This window comes from Apteryx mantelli, chromosome 8, assembly GCF_036417845.1.
Source record: "Apteryx mantelli isolate bAptMan1 chromosome 8, bAptMan1.hap1, whole genome shotgun sequence".
Taxonomy (NCBI): Eukaryota; Metazoa; Chordata; class Aves; order Apterygiformes; family Apterygidae; genus Apteryx; species Apteryx mantelli.
The window spans coordinates 12,486,633-12,511,018 of record NC_089985.1 but is presented as its reverse complement, the minus strand read 5'-3'; the positions used below and the strand labels follow the sequence as shown (position 1 = coordinate 12,511,018).

The 24,386-nt window shown below is 52.0% G+C and overlaps 1 protein-coding gene across 2 annotated transcripts in view; it reads right to left on the bottom strand.

Moving 5' to 3' along the window:
* Positions 1 to 24,386, bottom strand: part of PBX1 (PBX homeobox 1) — a 162,610-nt gene that overhangs the window by 135,675 nt on the left and 2,549 nt on the right. For both annotated transcript variants that reach the window (XM_067300640.1, XM_067300641.1), the window contains exon 2: positions 23,635 to 23,708. In XM_067300640.1, the coding sequence (XP_067156741.1) occupies positions 23,635 to 23,708 (74 nt within the window). The remainder of the gene's footprint in view (positions 1 to 23,634; positions 23,709 to 24,386) is intronic.

The window sequence follows — 24,386 nt, the reverse complement described above, 5'->3', positions numbered from 1 at the left end:
AAATTTGTACGTTTCTGTCAATCCAAATACACATTATTATTTCTTTTCCTCCTCAAGACCTTTTAAGTGTGTGTGTGTGGGGGGGGGGGGGGCGCGGAAAGAAAGCCCTCATTTTGCCCAAAGGAAAAAGAAGCTGGTAATACCTCTCAAGTCCAGAAAAAACACCTGATCCTGCATAAGTGCGGAGTGGCCCCCCAGCATGTGAGCAGGAGGAGGGAGCCCAGCAGGCATTTGGCTCCTTCCCCAGAGGGGACGCCCAGACCCCAGCCCCATGGCAGAGGTGGGGACGCCCTGGAGGAAGCTCTTCGGCACGTGGGACCAGCCCCACGCAGCGAGCGCAGCACCCTCCCAAGTCTCTGCCCCTCCGCCTCGCATCCGAGGCACGGCAGGGCATGAAGATGAAGCTGCGGGTAAATGTGCCGCAAGCCCTCTCTCAGCAGAGACCCATCAGTGCACCCAGGCAAGCTTTCCAGGAGAAATGGCAGGGTCAGCATCGAGCTGCCCTTATTGGAGGTCCCTGGCCCCATTCCCTTCCCACATGCAGACAGCAGGAACCCCCTGTGGTCCTGGAGCGGAAGAGAGGAGCCCCCAATTCCTGGTAAAGGAAGAGGTCACTGCCAAACTGCAGAGGGGCAAGAGGCAAGGCTCTGCTGGTGGGACTCGTTTGGTGGTCCACCTCCAGCTGCTCGGGCAGACAGCTCTCAGACAGAGAGGGTTATTCTTCTTCGATAACAGGGAGAATTAAAAACAATAGCAAAGAAGAAAGAATAAAATTGTCCCAACTTACACATGTTGCACCCCTACCTTGGCCTCGGAAGGTCCCTTCTTTGCAAAGGCAGGACCCCATCTCAGCACGTACCCAGCAAGCCTCTGAGCCCCAAGAAAGCAGCTGCCTTGGAAACCTCCAGGCGAGAGGGCTGAGGACCGAGATGGGGCAGGAGCCAGCACGAACAGAAATTTAGGGGAGGGAGAGAGAGGGAGGGAGAGAGAGGGAGGGAGAAAGAGGGAGGGAGAGAGAGGGAGGGAGAGAGAGGGAGGGAGAGAGAGGGAGGGAGAAGGTGCTAAAGGAGGCAGAAAGCATCTCCACTGCACACAGGTCTGAGTCGAGCCTGCCCGCGCCACAGCACTGGTACAGGCGAGTGCCTGGACACGCAAACCATTTCTCTTCCAGGAATTAAGCACTGTCCTTAGGAGCACCCTCACCTCACACCGCCCTGTGCAAACAACTTGGCGAGTTTTGGGTGGCTCACGGAAAGGCAAACAGAAAGCTGGGACTGTGCGGCCACCAAGTCCCCAGTTCAGAGAGGGGGATACAAGGGCAGAGGATGGGGACAAGAAAAAGGGTGGAAGTTGATGTCTCTTTTGTTAACCAGAAAAGCAACCTTAGAAACATAGAGGGACATAACCTGGTACAGCAACCGTCTGCTCACTCGCTGAGCTAGAGAAAAGCTCCACAGAGGTGGGATCCACCTCTCTCCAAACTCAGCTCCGCTCTCAGCTCTTTCACTGCTGTGGGTGTCGGGGAGCAAAGCTGCCTCTCGCAGCCAGTTCTCTCAGGCGCCAAATCTTCACTGCTCCCCCCAGCACCCTCCCTTTTACCTCCCTGCTCCCCCGATGGCATGGCATCGAGCTGGCAGAAAGCGCATAGTGCTAACGTCCAGGAGCCTTTGACACAGGGGTAATAAAAGCAGCCAGGTCCTAAGAGAAGGCGGGAAGACTTCAGCCACCTACTAAGTCCAGGTGGGCTCACAACCAACCTATCCCTACGTTTTCCAAGGAGCACACAGATTCCTGGGCTTATCTGGCCCTGAGGATGCCTGCGCAGAGCGGGAGGTGAGTCCAGGAACTGCAGAGCACGTCTCCAGTGGTCCTGGTGCAGGACCCTCCTCACTCCGAGCTGGGAGAAGGCACCGGTTTAAAGTAAGAACACAATGAGGAGGGGAAAAAGGAGGCAGCAATGTATTTTTCATCTTTAAAATATCAGTGGCATGGCTTACACTGCCTCCCAGGAGGCTGAAAGCCTCCCCTTGGGCACCACCTTTTGCATGGAGGGCCTCTGTAAGGGCCTTCGTAGATGTCAGGGCTGCTCCTCTCCTCTTCTCACTTGGAAGTGTTCCTCTCAAGGTTTCGGTGTTAATCTATCCCAGGAACCTGGCAAACGAGAGCACGCCCAGCAGAGGCGCGACTTGACTCTGCATCTCCTCTCTGAGCAACGGCCAGCCCCGTCCACCTCCGGCTTTCGGGAGAGCCGCAGCGCCGCGAGCAGAAGCGAAAGGGAGGGCGGGCTGGCGAGGAGCACCCCCATGCCGCGGCCTTCGCCCCGCGTGCGTCAGCGCCAAGGCTGGCTCCGCGGCCTGAATCCACACAAACCTCTTCCAAAGCCTTCCCCGGGGGGTTTCTCCGGATCCAGCACCGCTGCGCTCACCCCTCCCCGCACACAGCCCCCACCTCGTCCCCCCGCCTTTCCCTCCCCCGAAACGCGCTCTCGGGCCCGTCCTCCAGAACAATCTCGCTGCAGGCAGCTTTTGTAAGCCTCCAGCCCCAAAAGAAAAATGATGGGTTTGAACTCTTAACCCCGCCCCAGAAAAGGCTGGAATTAAAAGGGGTTTATGACTAAGTATGCAGATGGGAATACTGTAATAACAACAGGCGAAATGTTTGCCCAGCAGTTCTGGGCTCGTTTCGGAGGAAGGGAGAGCAGGGATGGGGCGGCTTCTGGCCGGAGGATGACGCCACAAAGAAAGAATTCAGCGACTTGGAGGGAAGGGAGGTTGTTGATAAATGTTGGGGCAGAGGCGGGGAGGGGGGCCGGGACCCAAACGCTACACACTGACACTTCAGAGAAGTTTGCTGCGGCACCGAGGGTTTCTGGCACTGACACCCGGCTGGCTCACAAAGCCCCAGACACGGAGGAGGCAAGCAGGGGTAGGAGGAGAGAGAAAGAGACCTCGGCTCCAGGGCTGGCTCGGCAACGTCGCCAAGGGAAAGGCCAGCTTGCCAAGGATCCCGCACCTTGAGCGGCGCTGTCCTACTTGACGAGGCTGGGACACACGATGGGGAACATACTGGAGAGACAGCAAAGCTCCCCCGCACCCTAAATCCCTTCTGGCCACAGGGGACTGTGCACCCAGCCTCCTGCTAAGAGGGGAGCTTGCAACCGCAAACAAGTGGTTAATTTTTAAGAGCCCTGGGACTCTGGCTCCATTGAAAAGGCAGTAAAACATCAGTGCCTAAGTCACTTTGGATACCAGTTTCAGTACACCTCCTTCCCCCCTTAACAACAGGCTGCAAAAAGCCCCCCCCAAATAGGAACCTCGAGTTATAGGCGACTTAAATCTCAGCCCCCATCCCAGAGAAGGGTACCCCACTCTCTGCTTGCTCAATGCTTTCTGCAAAAGGGGAGATCTCTGGTTCTCTGCCATTAAATCCCCCAGAAGTCCACTCCCGCTCATCACGCATCCGGGCTTCATATCCAAACCCAGAGCAGAGGCAAACCTGGATCTCTGCAAGTCACCAGGAGTATCCTCACGGGGCAATGGCAAAAATTTGGACAGTTCTGCATGAAACTTATGCAGCAGGTTACCTATGCCGCCACTCTCACCGCTGGAAGGTGGAGGTGCCACACTTGCCCTTGTGGTTGTACCTTCTCAGCTGCATCCAGTCCTAGGGAGATGCTCTTTGGTCCACACCGGAGGAGGAGTGGGAGGAAGGCAAGCAAGAGACCCTGCCCTTAGATATCATCCAGAAATGCCAGGGCTCACTGAATAACTTCATCACATCAAGCGAACCACAAGCATCTTACTAGGAAGCAAGCTGCCAGAGATATTCCACCCATCCAGAAGGGACGTCCCCACACCCTCCACCGGCTGTGGGCAGGCCTCCTCTCTCTGCAGGGGTCCAGCCAGGTGAGTCACCGCTCTGGCTCCTGCATCACAGAACAAGGAGCTGTCTCCATACCTCTCAGCAGTCAGCCCTTTCAAGAAGCACGGGGGATGAACCACCCCTTCTCACTAAAACACCTCCCTGCCTTTGCACCAGGCTGTGCCACCCACAAGGTGGGCACACAGTCTGTAGGAGAGGTTTGTTCCAAGGCTACCAGAGAATACAAGTCCCTGATAATACCAAAATGAGCATCTCCCCCTGTTCTCTGGGGTCTTCTATGAGATACTTGTAAATTATTTAAGGCACGATGCAAATTATTTGCATGATGTCACACAGCTTGGTAGACACAGACCAGAAAGAGACACCAAAACACCCAGATCTTACAAATTACTGGGACCCACAGGAGACAAATTCACATCACACATGGAGTCGCGCGACAAAAACACACCCCTCACCAAGCTCCCAGAGGGTCCACGATATCAAACTATTTCTGAGCCAATGCTCCTGCTATAAGCTTCTCTTTCCTGCTCTGAGATCCCATAAGCCCAGCCAGAAGATCCCAGTCCAGATGAGCTGCATACAGCAACAGGAGTCCCAGAGCAGGAGGAAAAGAGCAGAAATGTGTTTGCAAAGGCAGGAAGCAATGGCACAGCAGGGAGGACACCCCTGACCACATGCACAGCCCCATCAGGCATCAGCTCCTGGCTTGCGCAGCATTTCAGTGCCTGCGGAGAGAGGAGTGGTTCTGCCCCACAGAGGGCTGGCAGGCAGCACCAACGCTCCAGGCGGTCGGAGCTGGCAAGGACTGCCGAGACCTTCCCTCAGCGCCTTCTCCCTGTGCTTGGGAGGCACTGGGCACAGCCCAGCCTGATGCAACAGCAACCCTTGCCAAACCAAGCATCTTGCAGGGGTACGAGATTCGGATGGGAACACACCCCAGCTGCTTCCCTTCAGAGGTGAGGAGGTAAAGCTGCATGCAAAAAATTCAAGGCACAAATGGCAAGCCAAGAACTCAAGGAGACTTCCCAGTTCGTAACACGGGGATTTCCAGGCATGTCTCACACCTGCCTTTGCTCCACAGGGACTTCAGTGCTTGCAGCATCAACACATGGAGTTGTGACTCTGGTCACCTCCTGTTGTCCCATTGAGTTTACTAGAGAAGCCACCAAACTTGTTCCTCATAACAAGTATAATCTTCACTTTGTCTTGCAAACAGAGCAAATGTCTCTAAAGACAGACAGGCTGCTGCTGTCTGCTAGGTCAGGAAAGATGGTCCCTAGCAAAGGGGAGCATGCACTGCAAAAAGGTCCTTCAGCGAGACAGCAGAGACCTGGGCTCAGCTCCCTTCCAGCGACATGCTGCAGGAGTCCGCAGTGGACACATGCTGTGTAAATACACGGCTCCCTTCAGGGCCACGGCTCTGCGATGGTAGAGCGGCGAGAGCCTACATGCTGGGAAGCACTCGGATCAGGTAATGGAGGGCGTAGGAGACTCATGAGAAGATTCCTGTGAGTCAGAAGAGCTGGCTGGAGGCCAGATCAGCAAGCTCTGCAAAATCAGCTAACAAAACAGGGCACAACCTGGCCCTCCCCAGTCCCTTCCTGCTGCCTCCGAGGTGACCCCTGACAAGCAGCGCTGGTAGGCAGCAGTGCTGTCACCGAGGATGGCACCAGGAGTGGGTGCTGGCAGGAGGCAGGTGGGACATTGCAGCCAGGGACGGAGACTCGGCCTGCCACGCCCTGGGTGAGTTTGTCCCTCCAGGGCCCAGCTCAGCCAGAGCCTGGGACTTGCTGAGCAGTTTGGTTTCTCCTCTAACACAGGAGACTGCATTGCTCTTGTCCATTTAAGCTGAGAGCTAGCTCTCTCTGAACCAAAGAGATTCTCACCGTACCTGCAGCTTCCTGGGCACTTCCTGGGATTTAAGGACCATGAAAGTGCTCCTTACTGATTCCTTTTCTGACAGCAGTGTTTCCCCTCCCTGCCTGTTCTCATACCAATGCCTTTGACAGCAGGGTACAGAGTTTGTCTACACCAGGGATGTTTGCAATGTCTTCCTCCCCAACGGGGTGGCCTCAGAACAGATGAAGCCCCACAGCCCTGCCTCATACAACATCCTTAAACTCGCTCCAGAGAGCTGAACAAGTAACACATTAGAGGAGGCTGCAACTACTCGTCTACACCAGGAACAAACAGCAACATCTGCAACACCAGGACATTTCTAGAAATCATCACATGGAAAAGAATGATTGTTTTGCCCTTGACAAATGGAAGTGGGAACCATCGTCTCAGGGCATAGGAAGCCAGAAGGATTTAGGCCCTGATCCTTCAACCAGCTGCACCTGAGCACACATTCGTGCCAGGATTGGGCTCTTTACTTTCCAAGGGACCACGGCCTTCTGCCCAATCCAGATCCCCTTAGGAGACAGGGCAAGCCCTTGATTTCTAGACACAGAAATGAGGCATCCAGTCAAGAGAAGCTCCAAGACTGAAACAGGGCCCAGACCAACATGTCCCCGCAGAGCCACTCATAAGGAACATCACAGCAATCCACAATCTCTCTTTTGCAGTATCCCCAAGCAGAGGATTTCTATTTTTTTCTGTGGAGAGATCCTGACCCTCCCAACCTCTGCCAAACTTGGTGCTACAGACAGTCTGGCTTCTCCAAAAGTACCCGCAAGATCTCTGCCATGAGGTGCTGCCATTCTCTTTTCCATGTCTGAGACTTCCAGACATTCCTGGTATTTTTTAAGTTGTTGTTATTATTCATTCAAAAAAAGAGAGGAAAGAAGGCGAATGGTGGGGAGGAGGCCAAGGAGAGGGTTAAATACCCATCAGGAGCATCCAAAGCATCTGCCAGATGAATGAGTTGGACAAGAGCTAAGGAACAAAAAGGCTAAACTGTTTCATCTTCCCCTTTCTTCCAGCCTGAACTGGATCTCCTGAGCACCCTCAAACGCCAGCTCAGGAAACGGTCTTGCTGCAACTTTTGGCAGCAGGTTCCTTTCGGCAGGAGCAAGCTTACAGCTTACAGAAAGGAGCACAGCCAAGGCAGCACCCCAGCTAAACCAGACTGCACCTGCAGGCAGGGAGACCTCCAGGGCCCTCCCCAGGAGCAGCACTGGCAAGTCAACCCTTACGCTCCCCCAGTGCGGTCTCAGAGGAGCACCATCCTGCGCCCAGAGGGGAGCCCTGCAGCCAGGTGAGACCAAAGACCAAGCCAGGGCAATGCAGACAATAGAACTGGACAAGGACTGTGCAGAACAGCCCGAGACCATGTCCGTCCTCTTCCCCAGAAAAGTGCCCTCTTCTAGCACAGAGCTTAGCTCAAACGCATGCATGAAGACATGCAACACCATCGGAGATGGCAGTGCCTGAGAGCTAAGCTGTGCACTGCACGGGACCCCTTTCCAAGGAAAGCTCCGTCTGCAGCACTGCGCTTGCAGCCTCCATCCCTCCTGCCAAGGCATGGATACCTCCAATCTGTAATGGCCCTTCACCCCTTCCTTCCCCTATTTAAGATGGGGTGCGTACCCAGCGCTGAACACTGGGGCTACTTCCATCCAGTCCTTCCTCCTCATGTCTATTGTCACTAAAAATTTCTCTGGTTTCTACCAAGAAATGCTGCACCTCCCCGCTGTCCTTTAAAGTAAATACAGCTCTGCGCTGGGGAGGGGACAGGGTTTAATATCAGCCCCCACACCCATCTGGGGCCACTCTGCTCCTCCTTAACGGAGGATTTTCACACACACCCCGTCCCGTCAGCCCGTCTGTGGCGTTTGATTCCTGTCTGTCACTAAGTGATGAGGACAAAGGGTGAGGAGTCAGGAAAAGGTCTGAGTGACTTTGTTCATCGTCTGGATACGAACTTTGGATGAACTCCGTGGGGAAAGAGAAAAGCCGCATGGAGTGGAACGCACCGTGCATAGCTCTCTCTCCTCCGAAAAAAAAAAAAGAGAGGCTTGAACAAGGGAAAGGGGTGGGAGGGAAAGGGAGAAGAGAGGAGAACATTCCCCATCCCCATGGCGGCAAGCAGTCCTGAGAGCTCCCTGCTCCGAGGAGACAGAAGGATATTCAAACCGCCTTCCCAGGAGGCATGTTCAATAAAGCAGGATGCCAACGCAGCCTTTTCTCAAACAAATCTGTTAGCGGCGGGCCAGGGGCCAGCCACAAGGGCTTGCTTTTTAAAGCAACCAAATGGGAATTTCCTAATAATAATAAAGAAAAAAAACCACTCCAAAAACCACGCACCACCACGGCATGGTTAAAGTGAAGCATGCTGGCAGTGACAAGAGGTACCTTATGCACAGACCTCTGTGGAAACACAGAAAAAAGAAATGCAGGATGGGGAATTCTCAGATACACCCAGGGCCAGGGCTGAGCCAGGCCTGGGAGCACAGGAACGTACCCAAGAGCTCCCCTGGCGCCTACAGGCACCCACCTACGTGAGCTAGGGGAGATGAGAGTCCACAGTGCAGCTGCACAGGCAAAAGGCCTCAGACATCCTAACCAAATACCAGTGGCGAAGGTTTACAAGCACCACTTCTGTCTCTGCAGACTCTCACTGAGCAGGGGAGGAGGCCCCCCCCTGTGCTGCCACGGATGCGATTCCCCCCGTGCCAACCTCAAGGACCTGGAAAAGCTACTGCGAGGCATGCTCGGCTTTCTTTTGCTTTTTCAGAGCAAAGCCAAACCAGTTTGTAACTGGAAAGCCTTGCGATAGTCTTGCAGATTTAATTAAATCAGTCCCTCCTGGGCTGTCAGTGATGACAGCAAGGCCACCACAAACTTTCTCCCAAATTGAGCCCTGGCGAAGCAGCTAACATACTTCTCACCCCAAAGGGCGGGCGTACTCCCCCTCTGCAGGGAGAGGCAGGCTGGTGCTGGGGACCCACAGCACAGGACAGCCACACCACAAAGATCAGACTGACACAGCGCCCTTCGAGTATCATCAGCATCAAAGCCTATCTGCAAGACATGCCAAGCCACACATGAAAATTATTGCAACTGTATACGCAATTCTGCAGCACTCATACGAGACCTGCTCAGTGTTAGACACGAAGGGTGCCCATATAAACCAAGCCCACCACGCTGCGTAGGATCATTCTCTGGACGTGAAGGTCCACACATGAAATGGCGTGCGAGGGAGCACACAGTCCCCATCCACAGGCTGACTGGGGACACGTTTCTTGCTCTGCCACTTTGAAAATACCTGCCTCAGGCACAAACAATTGGAAATCCAAAGGTCACACTTGAGGCTGTTCATCACCAGGCTTCCCAGCACATCCCAAAAGAGCAGGGGAACTTACTTTCCTAGGTAGATAGAGGTTAAGTGAGTTACTAAGGCCCTGCAAACACATCAGCAACTGAGCCCAGGAGAGCATCTGAGAGCTATCCACGTTCAAACCACTAAAATGCATGGGAGGTTCCTCTGGATCCGTTTTCTCTCTGCCAGCCACCAAAGAGAAAAACAATTCCAGATCGAACTGCTCTACCTGACACACAACCACAACAGTCCGGCATGCTGGATCAGCAAAAGCGCAAAAGGCAACAGAGAGATCTCCTCTGACTGCGTGCACAGCAGTACGGAGGAGATACATTCCCATCCAAGACAGGAAAAACTTTATTCCTTGTGCAGTGCCCAAGATACTCAGCTCAGGAAGGAGACCTGTGGAGATGGTCAAGGCAACTGCCATTTCCAGCTGCACTCTCACCTCTCTGCTTGCGAAGACAATTTCTCACCAAGGCAAACCGCCTGGGACAGGGGTAGAGAGTGCCGGGACTCTTGCAGGTCTGTAGGAGGGATCAAAGGCTTGACTTCACTTTGTCCAAAGCTACGTACAGCTCCAACCGCCCTGCAGATCTGCCTGCTGCACCCAAAGACGATGACCACAGAGAAAAGAGGGAGGAATGGGAAAAGAGTACATTTCTGCAAAGGGAAGCGGTCAGAGAAACAGCATGGCCATCAAGGCTGGGAACACAGCGGCCACCCCTTCAGTCACCAGTCACTGCCGGGTCCCTGCAGAGCACATGTTAGGGGTAACACAAGCATCTTGGGGGCACTGCCTGGGACCTCTGACAGAGAAACTTTGATCTGCTCCATACACAGCCTGTCCCTAGAGACTGCAGAGCGTGCCAGGACAGATCAACTCCACAGAGAAAACATCATTCAGTTTGGAAAAGCCTGGTCCACTGCTCACTCCAAAAAGGCTGAAAAGCTCCTGTGGCGGTGGAAGGAACCCTTCCTCAGCAGTTCTGCCAAGGCAGCCTGGCTCGAGACGGCTCCGGTCAGGGAGAACAAGCTCCAGACAGGGATAACCAGACAGAAGGGAAAACTGGACAAGAGGTCAGCTGGACTGGCCCGTAACCCCAATCACAGAGGGTGGGAGCCCAAAGAGGAGATGCTGTTGCTGTTGGAACCAGAGATGTTTTGAAAACAGTAAATAAGAGGAAAAGAAGAAAAGAGAGGGGACTGGGAAAGAGGGGGAAGAGAGGGTAAAAGGAAAAAAAAAAACAAAAAAAAACACTGCTGTGTTATTGCCTGAAATCCAAGGAGACTTATTAAAGCAAACAGTCCCCCTGCCCCTTCCCCTTCCAAAGGATTGTCTCGTCGGCTTCCTAAATCTGATTCCCATTTGTCTTTATATGGCTCTCATCTGCTCTTCACATAGATCTTCTGCATGCTCCCCCACTGAACCTAGGAGAGCTTTCCAAAGCACTGTGCAATGGAGAGGAGCGGGGCCAGGCTTTTCCCAAGAGCCAGCCCTATCCAGAAGGCAAACTACCAATGAGGATCCCTCTTGGCCCGTGGTGCCGGCACTGTCTGGTCAGAGATAAGGCATGGACTCGAAGGCAAGGAGGCAATTGCAGCTGTGAAGGCTGAGTCACACTGAAGTACAAGTCTCCTGCATACAAAACTCAGACCTGGCACCTCAGCCACTACCCCCAGGTCCAGACCTCTCCCTGTTTTGTGACTCCCACCTGGTCCCGTTCTTCCAGGATGCAAGAAAAAGACGACGGCACCAGCTGAAACATGGGAAGAGGGACACGCATCAGACAGCATCCATCCCCATGCAGAGGAAAAAGATTCCCTTGTCAAGGGGAAAGGCAGCACACTGCAGACTAGACTCGAGGCAAACCGCTACCCCAGCCCTCAGGCCAAGAGGCCGAAGAGACCCTTGGAAAGGACCCAGAAAGAGCTGCCCAACAGAGGACCGTCACCACCAATCTCATGGGGGTGTCAACACCGGCTGCCAGGCAGAGAGGGACTGTGGATACATAACAGGAGCGCACCTGACCACGGGGAGTTCAACTGCCCAAGTCAGATTTTTGTGGCTTCACAGAGAAGAATGGGGGCCTCAATCTGGTCCAGCAGCCCTGAAGCGCAGAGCGGAAAGAGAAACAGTAAAAGGGAAAGTGAAAGGGATCAGGAAGAGGGGACACAAGAGTAACAGGAGAGCAGCCGCACACGCCAGCAACTCTCAGTGCCTGTGCAAGCGGTTTCCATTTTAATCAGCAGACAGCCTTCTGATTAAACAGGAGCTTAAAAATTATTCTAATAAAGCTCCTTTCAAACACAAACCACAGGGACCTCTCCTAATTGTGTAGTTCCTTTCTCAATCACAGCCTACATATAATAAAGCGGGTCTGTCCAACGCCCTTGCCTACAGCCACGCGCCTCGGTATTCCAGATGGAGCGAGCTCCACCAAACAGGCATACAGCGTGCTCCCTGGCTGAACTGTACGGGCAAGGAGGAGGAAGCCCAGGCTTGGTTTCCATTAGCGGTTTGCCACAATATCTCCAAGAGGCCTTTGGCAGCTCGCTCCAGATCCGTACCTTCTCCTCCCCTCCTAAAATAAGGCAGTTCAACATAGTTCAATATTCATTTCACAAGCCCCAGCAGCTGGTACTCCCAAAACCAACAGTTTCTAACCAGTAGGCATTAAGACTTGAAGCACACAATGTCACAGCCCTTCCAGTGCTTGCTTTCTGCCCTGATCACTGGCTACTGCTGTTAGCCCCAAAAGCATCCAGTCAAGCTGGGTATGCTCCCTTTGCCAGAGAATATTCCCAAGGCCTAGTCGAACACTGCAGAAAAGGGAAAATCAAGCTTGTTCTTCCATCAGCGTGGACTGTGTCACCTTCCTGGTGTACAGGACACCTGCCTTATATGCATTAAAAGATCAGGGTCTTCCTCCCGCCTCCATCGCTCTCTGTATTTTATCTCATTCCGTACTGTTTGCGGCTTTTCCAAGGTAAACGATCCCCACGTTTGCCCATGGGATAGTCTTCGTCTTCCTAAACCTCCAACCATGCTGTCACACTGCTGCATCCCCGCTGTGCTGCAGTGTCCCTTTCCAGCCAGCCGGCCAGGACTGTACAGTTTTCTAGGCACACCTGGCATTGCACAAAGACAAGCGAATATTTCCACAGACCTCGCTGTCCCCACCCCGCCGCTCCCCCACACCGCAGTGAAAATATCGACCCGACGCACCAGCCAGAAAGAGCAGAGTGTCTACCAGGCCCCTTCGCCCAGGGACAGGGGAGCTGGGCTGAGACAAGGTCGCACCTGAGTCTCCTGCTCGTCTCAGCAGCCGATCTGAGCAGAACTGCCATTTCTAATGAGGAATCCCACCTCAGGCTAGAGGTGCCCTTCCCAAACACACACTTTAAACCTATCCAAATGGAAACACAGGACCCCTTTCTGCAATAAAAAGCACCTTCCAAGCAGCCACAACCCAGGCCCGGTTGTCTACCTGACCCATCCACCAACACAGAAGGAAACCCAGCAGGGTCTGAGCTCTCCACAGCAGGGGCCAATCCCTCATCTACCCAACGTCAAACCGAGTAGGATCCAGAAGCTTGCACGGGTACCTTTGTGCTATATAAAGCATTTTTCCCCCTTCTGCTTAATGCCCAGGCAGAGCACAGAGTATTTTACAGCTGCTCTCACCACTCCCTCCTGCCAATAAGGAAAGCAGAGACAAAAGATCAGTTTTGCCCCATGACCTTCTCCGCCATATCCCCCAACCCCTCCAAAGCTTAAGCAGCCCAGGTGAGCAAATGTTACCGAATGCCCTTGCCAGGCGGAAAGTAAATTCCACCCAACCGGGGAAATGCCAACTGCGGTCAGATCCCAGCATGTGCAAATAGCAGCCGGAGACCTTCGGGAGAGGAGCAGCCCGGGCCCAGACGCTCCTGCTGATAATCCTTCTCGGGATGCTTCCACCAGAAGCTCCCATAACAGAGGAAAGATGTTTATTTGATTATTTGGAGGAGGGCACAAAAAAAAAAAAAATGAAACATTTGCTATCGCGCTAAGTGACCTTTTGAGCCACGTGGGGACAGAATTGCACGGGAGCTTTCGGAGCGAGCTATGCAATGTGCTCCTCAGTCCTGGTCCCACGCCGGCGGGCACTGCGGGCGGGCGACAGCCTGAAGGGGCAACGTTTCTCCATACGCGTTTAAAAGGCTCTGCGCCTCCCTATCCGCATCTGCAAAGGGAGCGCCCACATTCGTGTCACAAAGTTGAAAAACAGCCACTTTGGAAAATTCTGCATTAAATATAAGGGAAGAAGCAGTCCACTAAGAGCTTGCTGAGCAAAGCGCTTCAGACTGCTTCATTTCACATAACTGAACGCGTAAATCAAGGAATTGCTCCTCGGATTTTTCTCCATTAGCAAAGTATACTGTAACTCCCCTTCCCACCACCGATGCTGATCAACACTTCACATCTGCTGACCAGATCTAACAGACAGGATTTTCCGGGGGAATAACACATTCACGGAAAACACCATTCCTGCCACCTGCTCCCCCCACATGCACAACTTTGCTGGGAGCAGGAACGCAGCAGGCTCTCCAGCCTGAGCAGGCAAACGCATAGCAAAATTCAGCAGCCGAAAGACAAAGCTCTGCAAATTCGGATCAGAAATAAACACACCCCTTTTCAAAGCAAAGGGTATTAAACCCTCCAAAACACCACCTCCGTGATGGCGGTGGATTTCCCACTGCCTGCAACTTTCTACACAAGACCAAATGCCTTTCTAAAAGGCACCCTTTAAGCAGAAAGCGCAAGCTTCATACAAAAAGTGCTGGGCGACGCTGTGTGCCCGGTGCTAGGAAGTCAGAATCAATTACTGTAATATCTCCCAACTCAATTCTTTTAACTTGTGGACTGAACCTTTTGCCTAGAGATTTTCATATATATCATTTAAATTCCAAAAAAAAAAAAAAAAGAAAACAAAAAGACTATGTTAATACATTTACAACCTTTTACAGTTAGAGGCTACTCAAGTTAAAAGCTGAATTCACAGCGTAAACCCAGAGCCCTATCCATCCAGAGGCAGAAGTAGCAAGCTCTAGGTATTGTATCGTTCCTAATGTTTCGCCAGAGAATCACTGCACATGGAGAGAGAAGGAGGTGTGTAAACAAGCAAACGTACACCCACAAGCAGCTTGGGTTTTGAAACATTAATGTTGAAATTAGGCATGTTTCGGAGACTTCTAGGCAGATTCGCTTTCATTTTGGCTCCAGCCTTGTAAATATCAAATGTCAAAGGAAACAGTCACACTGAATTAAGAGGGAAAAAATCCTGCACTGTGTAAACACGCACAGGATCGGGACCACTGAAGTTAGGAAACCAGCAAAGAACAATGAACACTGAGCAACTGGAACGGTATTTTTGCCGTTAACCTGCCACTGCTAATTTTGCTAATCGACATCACTTTGGAATTTGAAAATGTTATCCAACCAGGAGAGAAACTTGATTTTCCTCTTCTAATAACAAGGACAGGCAGGCCAGCCAGGCTAGGCCAAATGTTTTGTTACAAAATGCTGCCTGTGAAACGACTGAAAAGGGGACGTAAAAGTGATGAACTGAGTTTCTGAGTTTGGGCTTGGACAAAACACAAAACGCAGCCAACAGCAGTAAAGACAGGCTGATTCCACCTGCAAAGCCAACTCAGTTTATTTGCATCAATGCTGAAGTAAAACAGCACAGTTTATCATTTTAAATCATTGTGACTCCTCACAGCATTGGCCGTTCTGGGACTTTCAATTTATCAATATATATTAAAATAAATAAATAAATAAATGGGGGGGGGGAGCCCTGCTGCTTAGGGATATCTGCTTACAGATATTCTGGGTAAGGCTTCACCTATAAATAAAAGATCAGGGCCCCAGAACACATGGAGCGGGGAGACAACGCACTGCTTTCGGAAGGTGTTGGAGGGGATTTCTATTATCTGCTTTGGCGAGTTCCCCAAAATGCTGAGAAGCAATGACAACAAACTGCTCTTCAGCATGCACAACAGCCCGCGGCTGGCAGAGACCTGCAGACAGGCAGCTTGGCAAAGCGGCTTCCTCCAGCAGCGATCCCCTCCGCAGGGCTGCCTGATGCTGCTGCCGCCTCATGTTTGCCGCCAAGGAAAGGAGCCGGTAAAGCAAAATCTGTATTCAGAGGTTTTCCCAGCAAAATGATTGCCTGGATTCTTCCCTTCATTCCCCCGCTCTGTTCACCAGGCCCGAAGAAAGCTATTAAGGGCTGGGGAAGAGAGATTAGCAACCGCTGACGGGAGAGCGAGCGGTGAGCAGAGAAAAGGTGACTACAGGGAGAAAAGTGAGAGACCCAGATTTAAAACCGCGGCTCAGAGATGAGAACCGCCCCGGGAAGCTGCAGGATCCCGTCCCCTGGAGCCCACCTGCCGATGGATGTCCCCGAAAGAGTTAATCAAAACCCACCGGCATGCAGGAGAGCGCAAAAACCCCTCCAGCGGGCAGAGCTGCCCTAAGAGCTAAGCGGGGCCGCCCAGGGGCCATTCCCACGGCTGGCAGCACCCCGGGCCTCCCTCGTCTCCGCTTCAGAGCGGGACTGGTACATTTTAAAGCAAGCAAGAGATGTGCAGACTTGTTCGCTCAGCCGGAGAAGAGCCGGGACCCACAATCCAGAGGCAGGGTGGAAAGGGGCTTTTCCCCTCCCTGGCACATCCCCTTCGAAGGTTGAGATCACTGCAGGACTGCATGTCTCAGGATCACGTTGTACTGGCTTAAAAATAAATAAATAAATAAATAAATAAAATAAAAAAAATCCAGGGGCAGGTTTCACAAGCACAAGGCCAAGAGATTAATTTTTCAGTGCCTTTTTTAATCGACACCAGAGTAAGCCAATTCCGGCCCAAACAAACACCCACATCCACAAGAAAACAGCACAGCGTCTCCCCGCACCCCGTGCATCTCGGCTCCCGAATTCCTTCCCGAGCCTGCTCCCAGCCTGACGCCACCACGCTTTAATGTGTTCAGCCTACAGCCTCCTTAGGCCACGGCTTTCTGTAATTTATACCTATACTGCCCGCCACCTTGTATTATTTAAGTCAGCAGATTGCTGACTGCGGTAACTGGGGATGCAATGCCTCCGAGACACGCAGCGCAGGATTCGGCACGAGCCGACCGCCTGGCCCTTCAGACCATCATTTTTGGTTTCAAACGCGGTTCCAGGCAGACGCTCCCCAAAGGCGACATTAGCAGAGAAGGAATTTCACTGAAAAACCTCCGGTCTCTCCGTCGCCAGAGCGTGCCAGGGAAGCGACGGTCTGCACAAAACCACGCGGGCGCCCACGATCACCCAAAGAGCCAAAAACACAGGTGTGCCTGCAGGCTGGGCTCCGGTAGAGGTTATTATATTGGCACCTCACGCAGACCGGCAGCGTTCGGCCGTCGTGCGTTACTCCGAACTGGCAGTCAAGAGGCCAGATACTGCTCACGAGCAGCTTCACCCACCGCTGGGGCCTCCTGCCAGTCCGACCCTGCTGGGGGAGCTTCTGCGGGTACGTTTGGGGAAAACTAAGGACACACACTGAGGCTGGGAAGGGCCTGGGTTTATTAGATTATGGATAGCCCCATGCAAATAGGGCCATATTGATCTGGTCTGCAAACACCTGGCTGGGAATAAAAGCAGCCCCTGAGTATACAGAAGCTGCTATAGATTATTAACCAGACCCACTGCTGTAAATCACATTAGCTCCTTCAAAACCCCAACCCAGGACCACAGTCGCCTTGTGCTAGGTGCTGTACACGCAGGAGAGCATACATCCCTGCTGCACAAGGGAGTATTGCTTCTCCCCACCAGGCGCCCAGAAGCACAAGGATTCAGCACATCTCAGCATCAGCCCAGAAGTGCGGAGGCTGCCGGGGGGCGCCCTGCAGCGGGATCCCACTTCCGGCCGCGGAGCTGGGGCTACACATACCACCTCCCTCCACAGTAACGCCCAAGACCAACGCGAAGCACGCGCGGCACGAGGAGGGTGAAACTTGCTGCACAGAATACTGCATTGGGAATGTGAGGCAGGAGAAAACCAAAAAGGTTGAGAAAAAAAATTATATATATACACACACACACACACATATATATACATGTATTACTGCTCTCGATGCAAACCCACCCCCTGCTCCCACCGGGCACTAGGGGAGAGTCATATTTCACACTGGTTGCAAACGTTGCCCTCGTGCACAGAGCGCAGGCTACACAGCATGGCCTCTCCCGCATCCCGAAGGGCCCTAACTCCTAAAGAGAAGGATGGGAAAAAACCTACAGTAAAATGCTTTACAGCACATTTGCAGAAGATCACAAAATCTTCTACAGAGCTTCATTAACGGAGAGCACAGCAGGTCCTGGATCGAAGGAGGAACTGGGAAACGAGGTGCCGAACCAAAGGCAGAGAAGGCATCTCGGATTTCTCCATTTCCCCCTCCAAAGTCCCCAGCTCTGATTCGGCAGGAGCGCAAACAGCGGCACAGTCTAGTGTATCTCATTGCAAATAAAACCATTTACATTTAAAACAGCACCCTGCTCCCCTCAAGAATTGCTGCATGCAGTAATTTCCTTGCGAGGAGAAAGGAACACGATGAAATTGTCTCAGAGTTTCTCTCGCTTTCTGTTTACAAGCGCTGCCCTCAAACGCGGGGCCTGCGCGCCGAGAGCCGGAGCCTGCTAACAGGAATAAATCTCACATTTGCGACCGTTTACAAGAGCTTTGCTCGCAGACACTCAGCGCTGGCAGGGGGGAAATCCCTTCGCAGGTCTCAAATAAGGGAACTTGAGCCATTTTCCCTGGAGAAATTTAGGCCTGAAAGATCTTCCGACTTTCTCGTTCGGAGCTACAAGGCCCAATAACAAGATCTCTTTCCCCGGGCTCGTGCACGGCGTGCTGGCGGCGGCCAAGGCCGTTTGGAGGGACGGGGAGCCGCAGCGGAGAGAAACCCGGGGCCGGCGCGGGGAGGCCGGGCACGTGGCGCGCACGACGGGGGCCGGAGCGATGGCCGCACCAAGCGCCGACCCTCAGCTCTCCGCGACCGCGAAGTTCAGTCGCCGTCGGACCCCCACAAAAAACCCGAAACCTGGGAAGGGAAAAGCAAAGGGATCTGCCCTCTCGCTCCCCGAACGGCCTCCCGCCGGCACGCGGGGAGGCAGGCGGGAGCGGCGGCGCTGCGCCCGAGCCGGGCCTGGTTTCGCCGCCTCGCTGCAAGGCCCGAGGGGGAGGAGGCGAGAGAAGCAGCCTGCTGGCAGCCCTGCGCTCTCCACCTCCTCCCCTTGTGGATTGCAGGAGGCCAATTTTGATTAAACTAATTAAGCCTGCTCCGTTCAAAGAGCTCCAACCACATGCTACCAGGGGAGAGGAAGAAAATATAAAATTAAAAAAAAAAAAGAAAGAAAGTAAAAGAAAAAAAAAAAAGAGGAAATCTCCCTGCAAACATTTCTCCAGCGCTATCCGCGCCTCCTCAGCAAACCCCTGACAGACCACGGCACGGTGGAAGAGGAAAGCTCAGAGGCAGGACTGCCGTCGTTTCACAGGTCCAGCCCAGAAGAGCCGGCCGCGAGCACGAAGGCCCCTGGGGCACAGCGGCCGCCCTCCTTCCCACGAGGCTGGCGGGTTTCCGTCCCTCCCGGCAGCCCCCGGGCCCCGCCGCCCCCTTGCAATAACAGAGCCCCCGGCCCAGGCACCCCCCGAGCCGCCCAGCCTCTCGCACGCTCCCTTCCCTCCTCTCCCTGAAGGACGCCAGGTTTCTGGAAGCAATTTAATCGCCAGCTGCAGAGAGGTCTCCCGTCCGCGGCGGCTCGGCTCGGCGCGGCCCGCGGGAGCGCCGGCCCACGGGAATTTTCCGCTCCCCCTTCGAACGCAGCCGCGCGACGCGCCCGGCGGACCCCAACGGGGGCCTGCGCTGCCGGCGGAAGGGGGCACGCTCCCCTTCGACGCCCGCCAGGCGAAAGGCCGAGCCGAGGCCTCCTCCTCGCCCAGGCGGCGGGGAGAGCAGCGGGGCGCAGGCGGGACCGCCCGAACCGCGGAGTGGGGCATCGCTCTGCGGCCCCCCCAATCCTCCGGGCTGCAGCCGGAGCACCTTTATTAGGAGCTTTTGAGAGAGCAGAATTAAGCCTTAGGTGCAGCGCTGCACTGAAATTCAAATCGGGGTGTTTAACTCTCCGCAGCACCTTTGGAAACCCCAGTGGAAATGCATAATGAGAAACTGAGGGCAGGGTTTAAACGACAGCTGGGAGGGAGGGGGAGAAGGAAAGCAAGCTGCACCCCAGCCCGCCCGGTGAAAAACTTCATTAGATGGGCCTTGGGCAGGAGAAGACATCCCGCTCCTACAGCCACACTCTGCACCCCAGCAAACATGCAGCTCTGCATCCAGCACACCTGCCCCCTCTCCCCCCTCTGCCTCCTTTTCGGTGGGATTTTTGGTTTTGGGGGGGGGGGGTGAAAGAAGGGGAGAGAAGGGAGGGAGGAAGAAAGAAAGAAACCCCATAACGTAATTGCTATATTAAAAAGAAACGGCAGGCAAGAATAATAAGAGAGGTGTCAGAAGTGAAATACAGTAACAGACATTAAAAAAAAAAAAAGACTACAGTTCTGTGATGGGGGTGTTAATTGAACACAGAGCTGGAGAGAACAAAGGGGTGTTAAGGAAGAAAAGAAGGGGGAAAAAAAAATCCTACCTCCTCCAAAGATCTGATTTGAGTTAAGTTTGGTGAAGATAATGCACAGGGAAAGGTAGCTAAGAGGCACCGTATATAGCTATTATGTTCTAAAATTAAAAAAAAAAAAAAAAACACAAACCCATTATTCAACAACAATTGCACGGCTAATCAGTGCTGTCTATAAATATTCCACTTAGTAAATTTTATCTGTTGGTGGTATGTACGTTTTTCTTCCAAACCCGAATTACTTTGACACAGGAGGGTGAGGGGGGCTAAGAAAATAAAATCAGGGCATTTGAAATAAAAAGTCAGGGGCTTTTTAAGAAGCCGAATTCGCCCAACCGCCCTCACCTCCCCCAAAAGAGCGGGGAGAAAGTGAAACGGCACGGAAAGCTCTTAAGGAGGAGGAATCAGATTAAACGGTCATATATCCTGCGCGCACCCTCTCTCGCCGCCGATCCGCGCCGACCCAGCGAGCGGGGAGTTGGGAAAGGCTCGCAGCTGAAAGAGACGCTGCTGCATTTTGACAGCAGATATTTTCCAGTTTGCCATCCAAGGACCCCACGTCTGCGTATGCCTTGCCTGATTCCTCTGCTTAGCTATTCTGCTCAGGCAGAGAATAGAAAAAAAAAAAAAAAAAAAAAAAAGAGAGAGAGAGAGAGGAAAAAAACAAGGGGAAAAAAAGACAGAAAGACAGAGCCCATACCCCCACCTTCAAACTTTTTTTTTTTAATATATAAATCAGCAATCCAATTTCCAATTTCCATTCCTATTGACGGAGGAATCAATTGTATTTAGGACAACAATGCCTCCGATTTCCATAATTATTATTCCAAAAAGCCAGCCAGCCATTTGAAGGCAGTCCTGCCCCTCCGCTTGCAACAAAGCAACCAACAGCAAGTGAAAACACACCAAATGAACGCAGACAACTTATATGTATATTTAAGCAGCAATTTTTTCCTACATGCTCCCACTTGGATCAAATCTCTCAACTTTTATTACTTTTAAACAGACATCACCCCAGAAGAGACAACCTCCAAGCTGCAGACAAAAGACAACCGACAGATTCCAACAACAGAGCTTTTAAATAAAACGTCTATAAATCCTTTAAAATAATTGAAGAGTCTGCGTGCAAAAGGGAATTCTTCGGCCAGTAAAGACGACCTCTTTTTCTAACAACTTTATGGACACTTTGGGTTTGCTCAGACAACGTTAACGCCATGAAATATTAGCCATAATGTTGCAAGAGACGGTGGTAAAGTCTCCATAAGGCTCTGGAGTCACTTAAATCAGGCAGTGGGTAACTGCATGCACATTTCCGCACATCATAACGCTGGGGAGGAGGGGGGGAAGATGTACACACGCACTTTCAAACACCCACCAGTGACCACAGACAAGCACCAGGATTTCAGACAACAGCAGCGTACGTGACACACCCCCCCCAACATGCAAAAATATGGGAATCAAAATGAAAAGCGGGAAGAGAGAGAAGTTGCCTCAACTTTCACCACTGCCCACCTGCGCAGACCCTCCCGAGACCACCAGCAAGGAGTACGCAAACAGAAGAAAGCGGTACCCTCATCCCCAGAAATTCAAGGCCACCTTCCCTTCTAGACTCGGGCCCACAAAGCACCGATGGAAAATAAAAAGAAATACCATCTGGCCGTTTGCTTGCTTACAAAGTGTGACTTTTGGGGACGCAGATGAGGGGAAGGGGAGGAGGTCTTCCAATTTGCAAAGCAAAATAATTCACCGTAAACACATCAGCAGGCAGATAAACAGTGCTCCTAAAGCCATCTCCATTGCACCCCTTCAGAGACCTCTTTACAGCAGCCTTGAATCCAAATAACCCAGGCACGGCAAATAAAATAAAAAAAAGTAAGACAGCCCCAGTCCGCACCTCAATATCCTTCATTTTCATACTTCAACCTACCATCTCTCTGGATTTTACCCAGGAGACGGGAATTAGCACACCCGGCCACTATGGGTGCATACACCTCCCAGCTGTCCCCAGCTCCCTGCCACCCCACAGCACCCCCAGGCAGGAGGGCGCCCGGCTTCCCCATCCCATAACTTTGCGACTGCATCCGCAGCAAAGCCAGGCCGCGATGGACCAGATACCCTGCTAAACAGTCCCACTGCATGGGCAACATATGCAGCATTACAAACGCACTGCGAGAAAAAGGGAAGATGAGCATTTTCCTTGGCTAGAAGAAAATAAAAGAAGAAAGCGGGAGAATGGAAAGGAACTGGATGGTCCCTTTCTCCCTCTCTTTTGGGTTTTTTTTTTTTTTGGAGGTGGGGGGAAGCACAGAGAGAGATTTAAACCACCCATAAAATTTATCTCTATACAGCCTCCCTTACACAACATCATATGAATTCCATACAGGTTCCCATACAGAGTCCATTACATTATATTATGGAAAGTACATAATGAACGACTTCTCAGTAAGGTCAGACATGGCAGCGCAGCCTTAAGGACTTCAGAGAGCCGAATGCCATCAGTAGGTGCTTTGTCTAGGTTACAAGCTGCACAAACAACATTTAACAAAGGGCCCCCTTAGTCATTTTATATATATTGCAAGAGTCAAGTAATTGTATTTTCAATCAGCTGCTCACACTACGTGGTTTTATATATATTTAAGGAAAAAAAAAAAAGTAAGACTCAGATTCAGGTTTTCGAAAGCTGTTCCCCTTTATGTGTAACTATCAATGTATATCAACTGGGTGTGCAATCATATTTATTGTCACTTTCATTCATGTCATGCCCTTGCTTATATGGTTTAGATATGAATTATTGACTGTTACGGTCCTTGTTGTAAAAGGGGAGGGGGGGAAGTCAAGTACTTTGCAGCCTGCTAAAACAAGGCAGCTGGATCAGCACGGAGAAGCCTGCCGGTCGCCTCCGATCGGCTCAGAAAGGCAACAGCAGAGACGACCCCCCCCCCTTCTGAATTTCCCCTCTTTCCCCCCATTTTTTCAAAGAGATTCCAACAAATAAATAAATAAGTGGTGCATGTTGCTAAATGTCCTTCCCTGAGCATCTGTTGTTTAAGATCACCCTTGATTGATGACTGCTATTTTTTAATTGTTGCTTTTAAAATTTAAATGCCCCCCTGGGATGTGTTATAAGTGTGTTAGTACATGGTAGGAGGTCTGGAAAGTGGGAAACAGCAGAACCGACGCTCTCATGTCATTAGCTTCTTTAGAAGCCTGAGAACACCCCATGTCATAAAACAACAGAACCCTAAAGTAACTAACAATCTAATATATTGCTTTCACTAAAGGCAACTGACAACTTGCTCTTAGGTGATCTAGCCTGGATGATTGGCAGACATAAGCATTTTAACCCTTAAAAAATAAAAGTAAGAGGCCTTCAGATTTACATAACTAGTAATAGCAGCAAAACCGTACAGTTTCATTTTGTTGCTTTTTTAACTCTGTATTCAGATTTTTTTTTAAAACAGTGCCAAGTTTTAAAGAAGGAACTAGAGCAAGAGAGAAATGTAAGGGTTTTGATTTTTTTTTCTCTCCCCCCCCAAAAAGCAACAAATAAAAAGAAGCTATACAATAGAAATTAAACCACGATATTCTCCCTTGCAGACACAAACCACATTATGCAAGTCCAATGCCAGAAGCATTAAACACTGGGTAGCTATTTCCCCCCACTTAAATAATACTACATGCACAGGGGGGTGAGGGGGAGGCACAAACTTTGTTGCACGATAAATACCCTTAAGGAGCAGAAAGGAAAACACAGAACCAACAGCTTTGATTTCCTACCTGTTTTTTCTTTGATTTCACACAAGACATTAAAAAGGGCTGGCTTCATCCTGTGGCAGTTTAAAGCATGTTTCCTGGAGAGAAAAAAAACGGGAGGGAGGGTGAGGTTAGGATGCCAGGGAGAAGTTTCCAAACGCCGAGCCGCTCGCTCGCGCGCACCCGAGGCGGAGGGGACGTTTCGCCGGGGCCGCTGGCCCGAACGGCGCCCGGGCCCGGCCGCGGAGGCAGCGCCGCTCGCCCCGCGAGGACTCGGGGGACGAGGCGCCCGCGAGCGAGCGCCGGGGTCGCCAGCAGCCGCCTGCCTAGCGGGGGGAGATGAATTATGCCAATTCGGAAACTGCCTGAAAATAGTATTTGCCACCAAGAGGCTTGCAGAGCCTCGCGGTCCGAGCCAAAGGCAGGAGCTGTGGGAAGACGAGCTTGGTTTGACTATCTTACTCAAAAACACACATGCACGGAGAGGGCTCCTTCCGTCTCCCACCTCCGATACTAAATTCAACCATGTGTTTCATTCAGTTCACTCTGCAAGAGAGAGGAGGGGGGTAAAAAAAAAAAAATGCCCCCCTTTTCGCAGTGTTGGAAACATCCCTTGATTAGAGCTGTCAATTCAGGGAATTTCAGCACCCAACTTGGAGTACGGAAACGCACAGCCACAGGCACACGCACATATGGAGAAAGAAATGCATTTCCCCACGCTCATGCTACGCTTCTCGTGGGCACCCAGCTTATTTGCAGGTGTTAAAATTTAATTC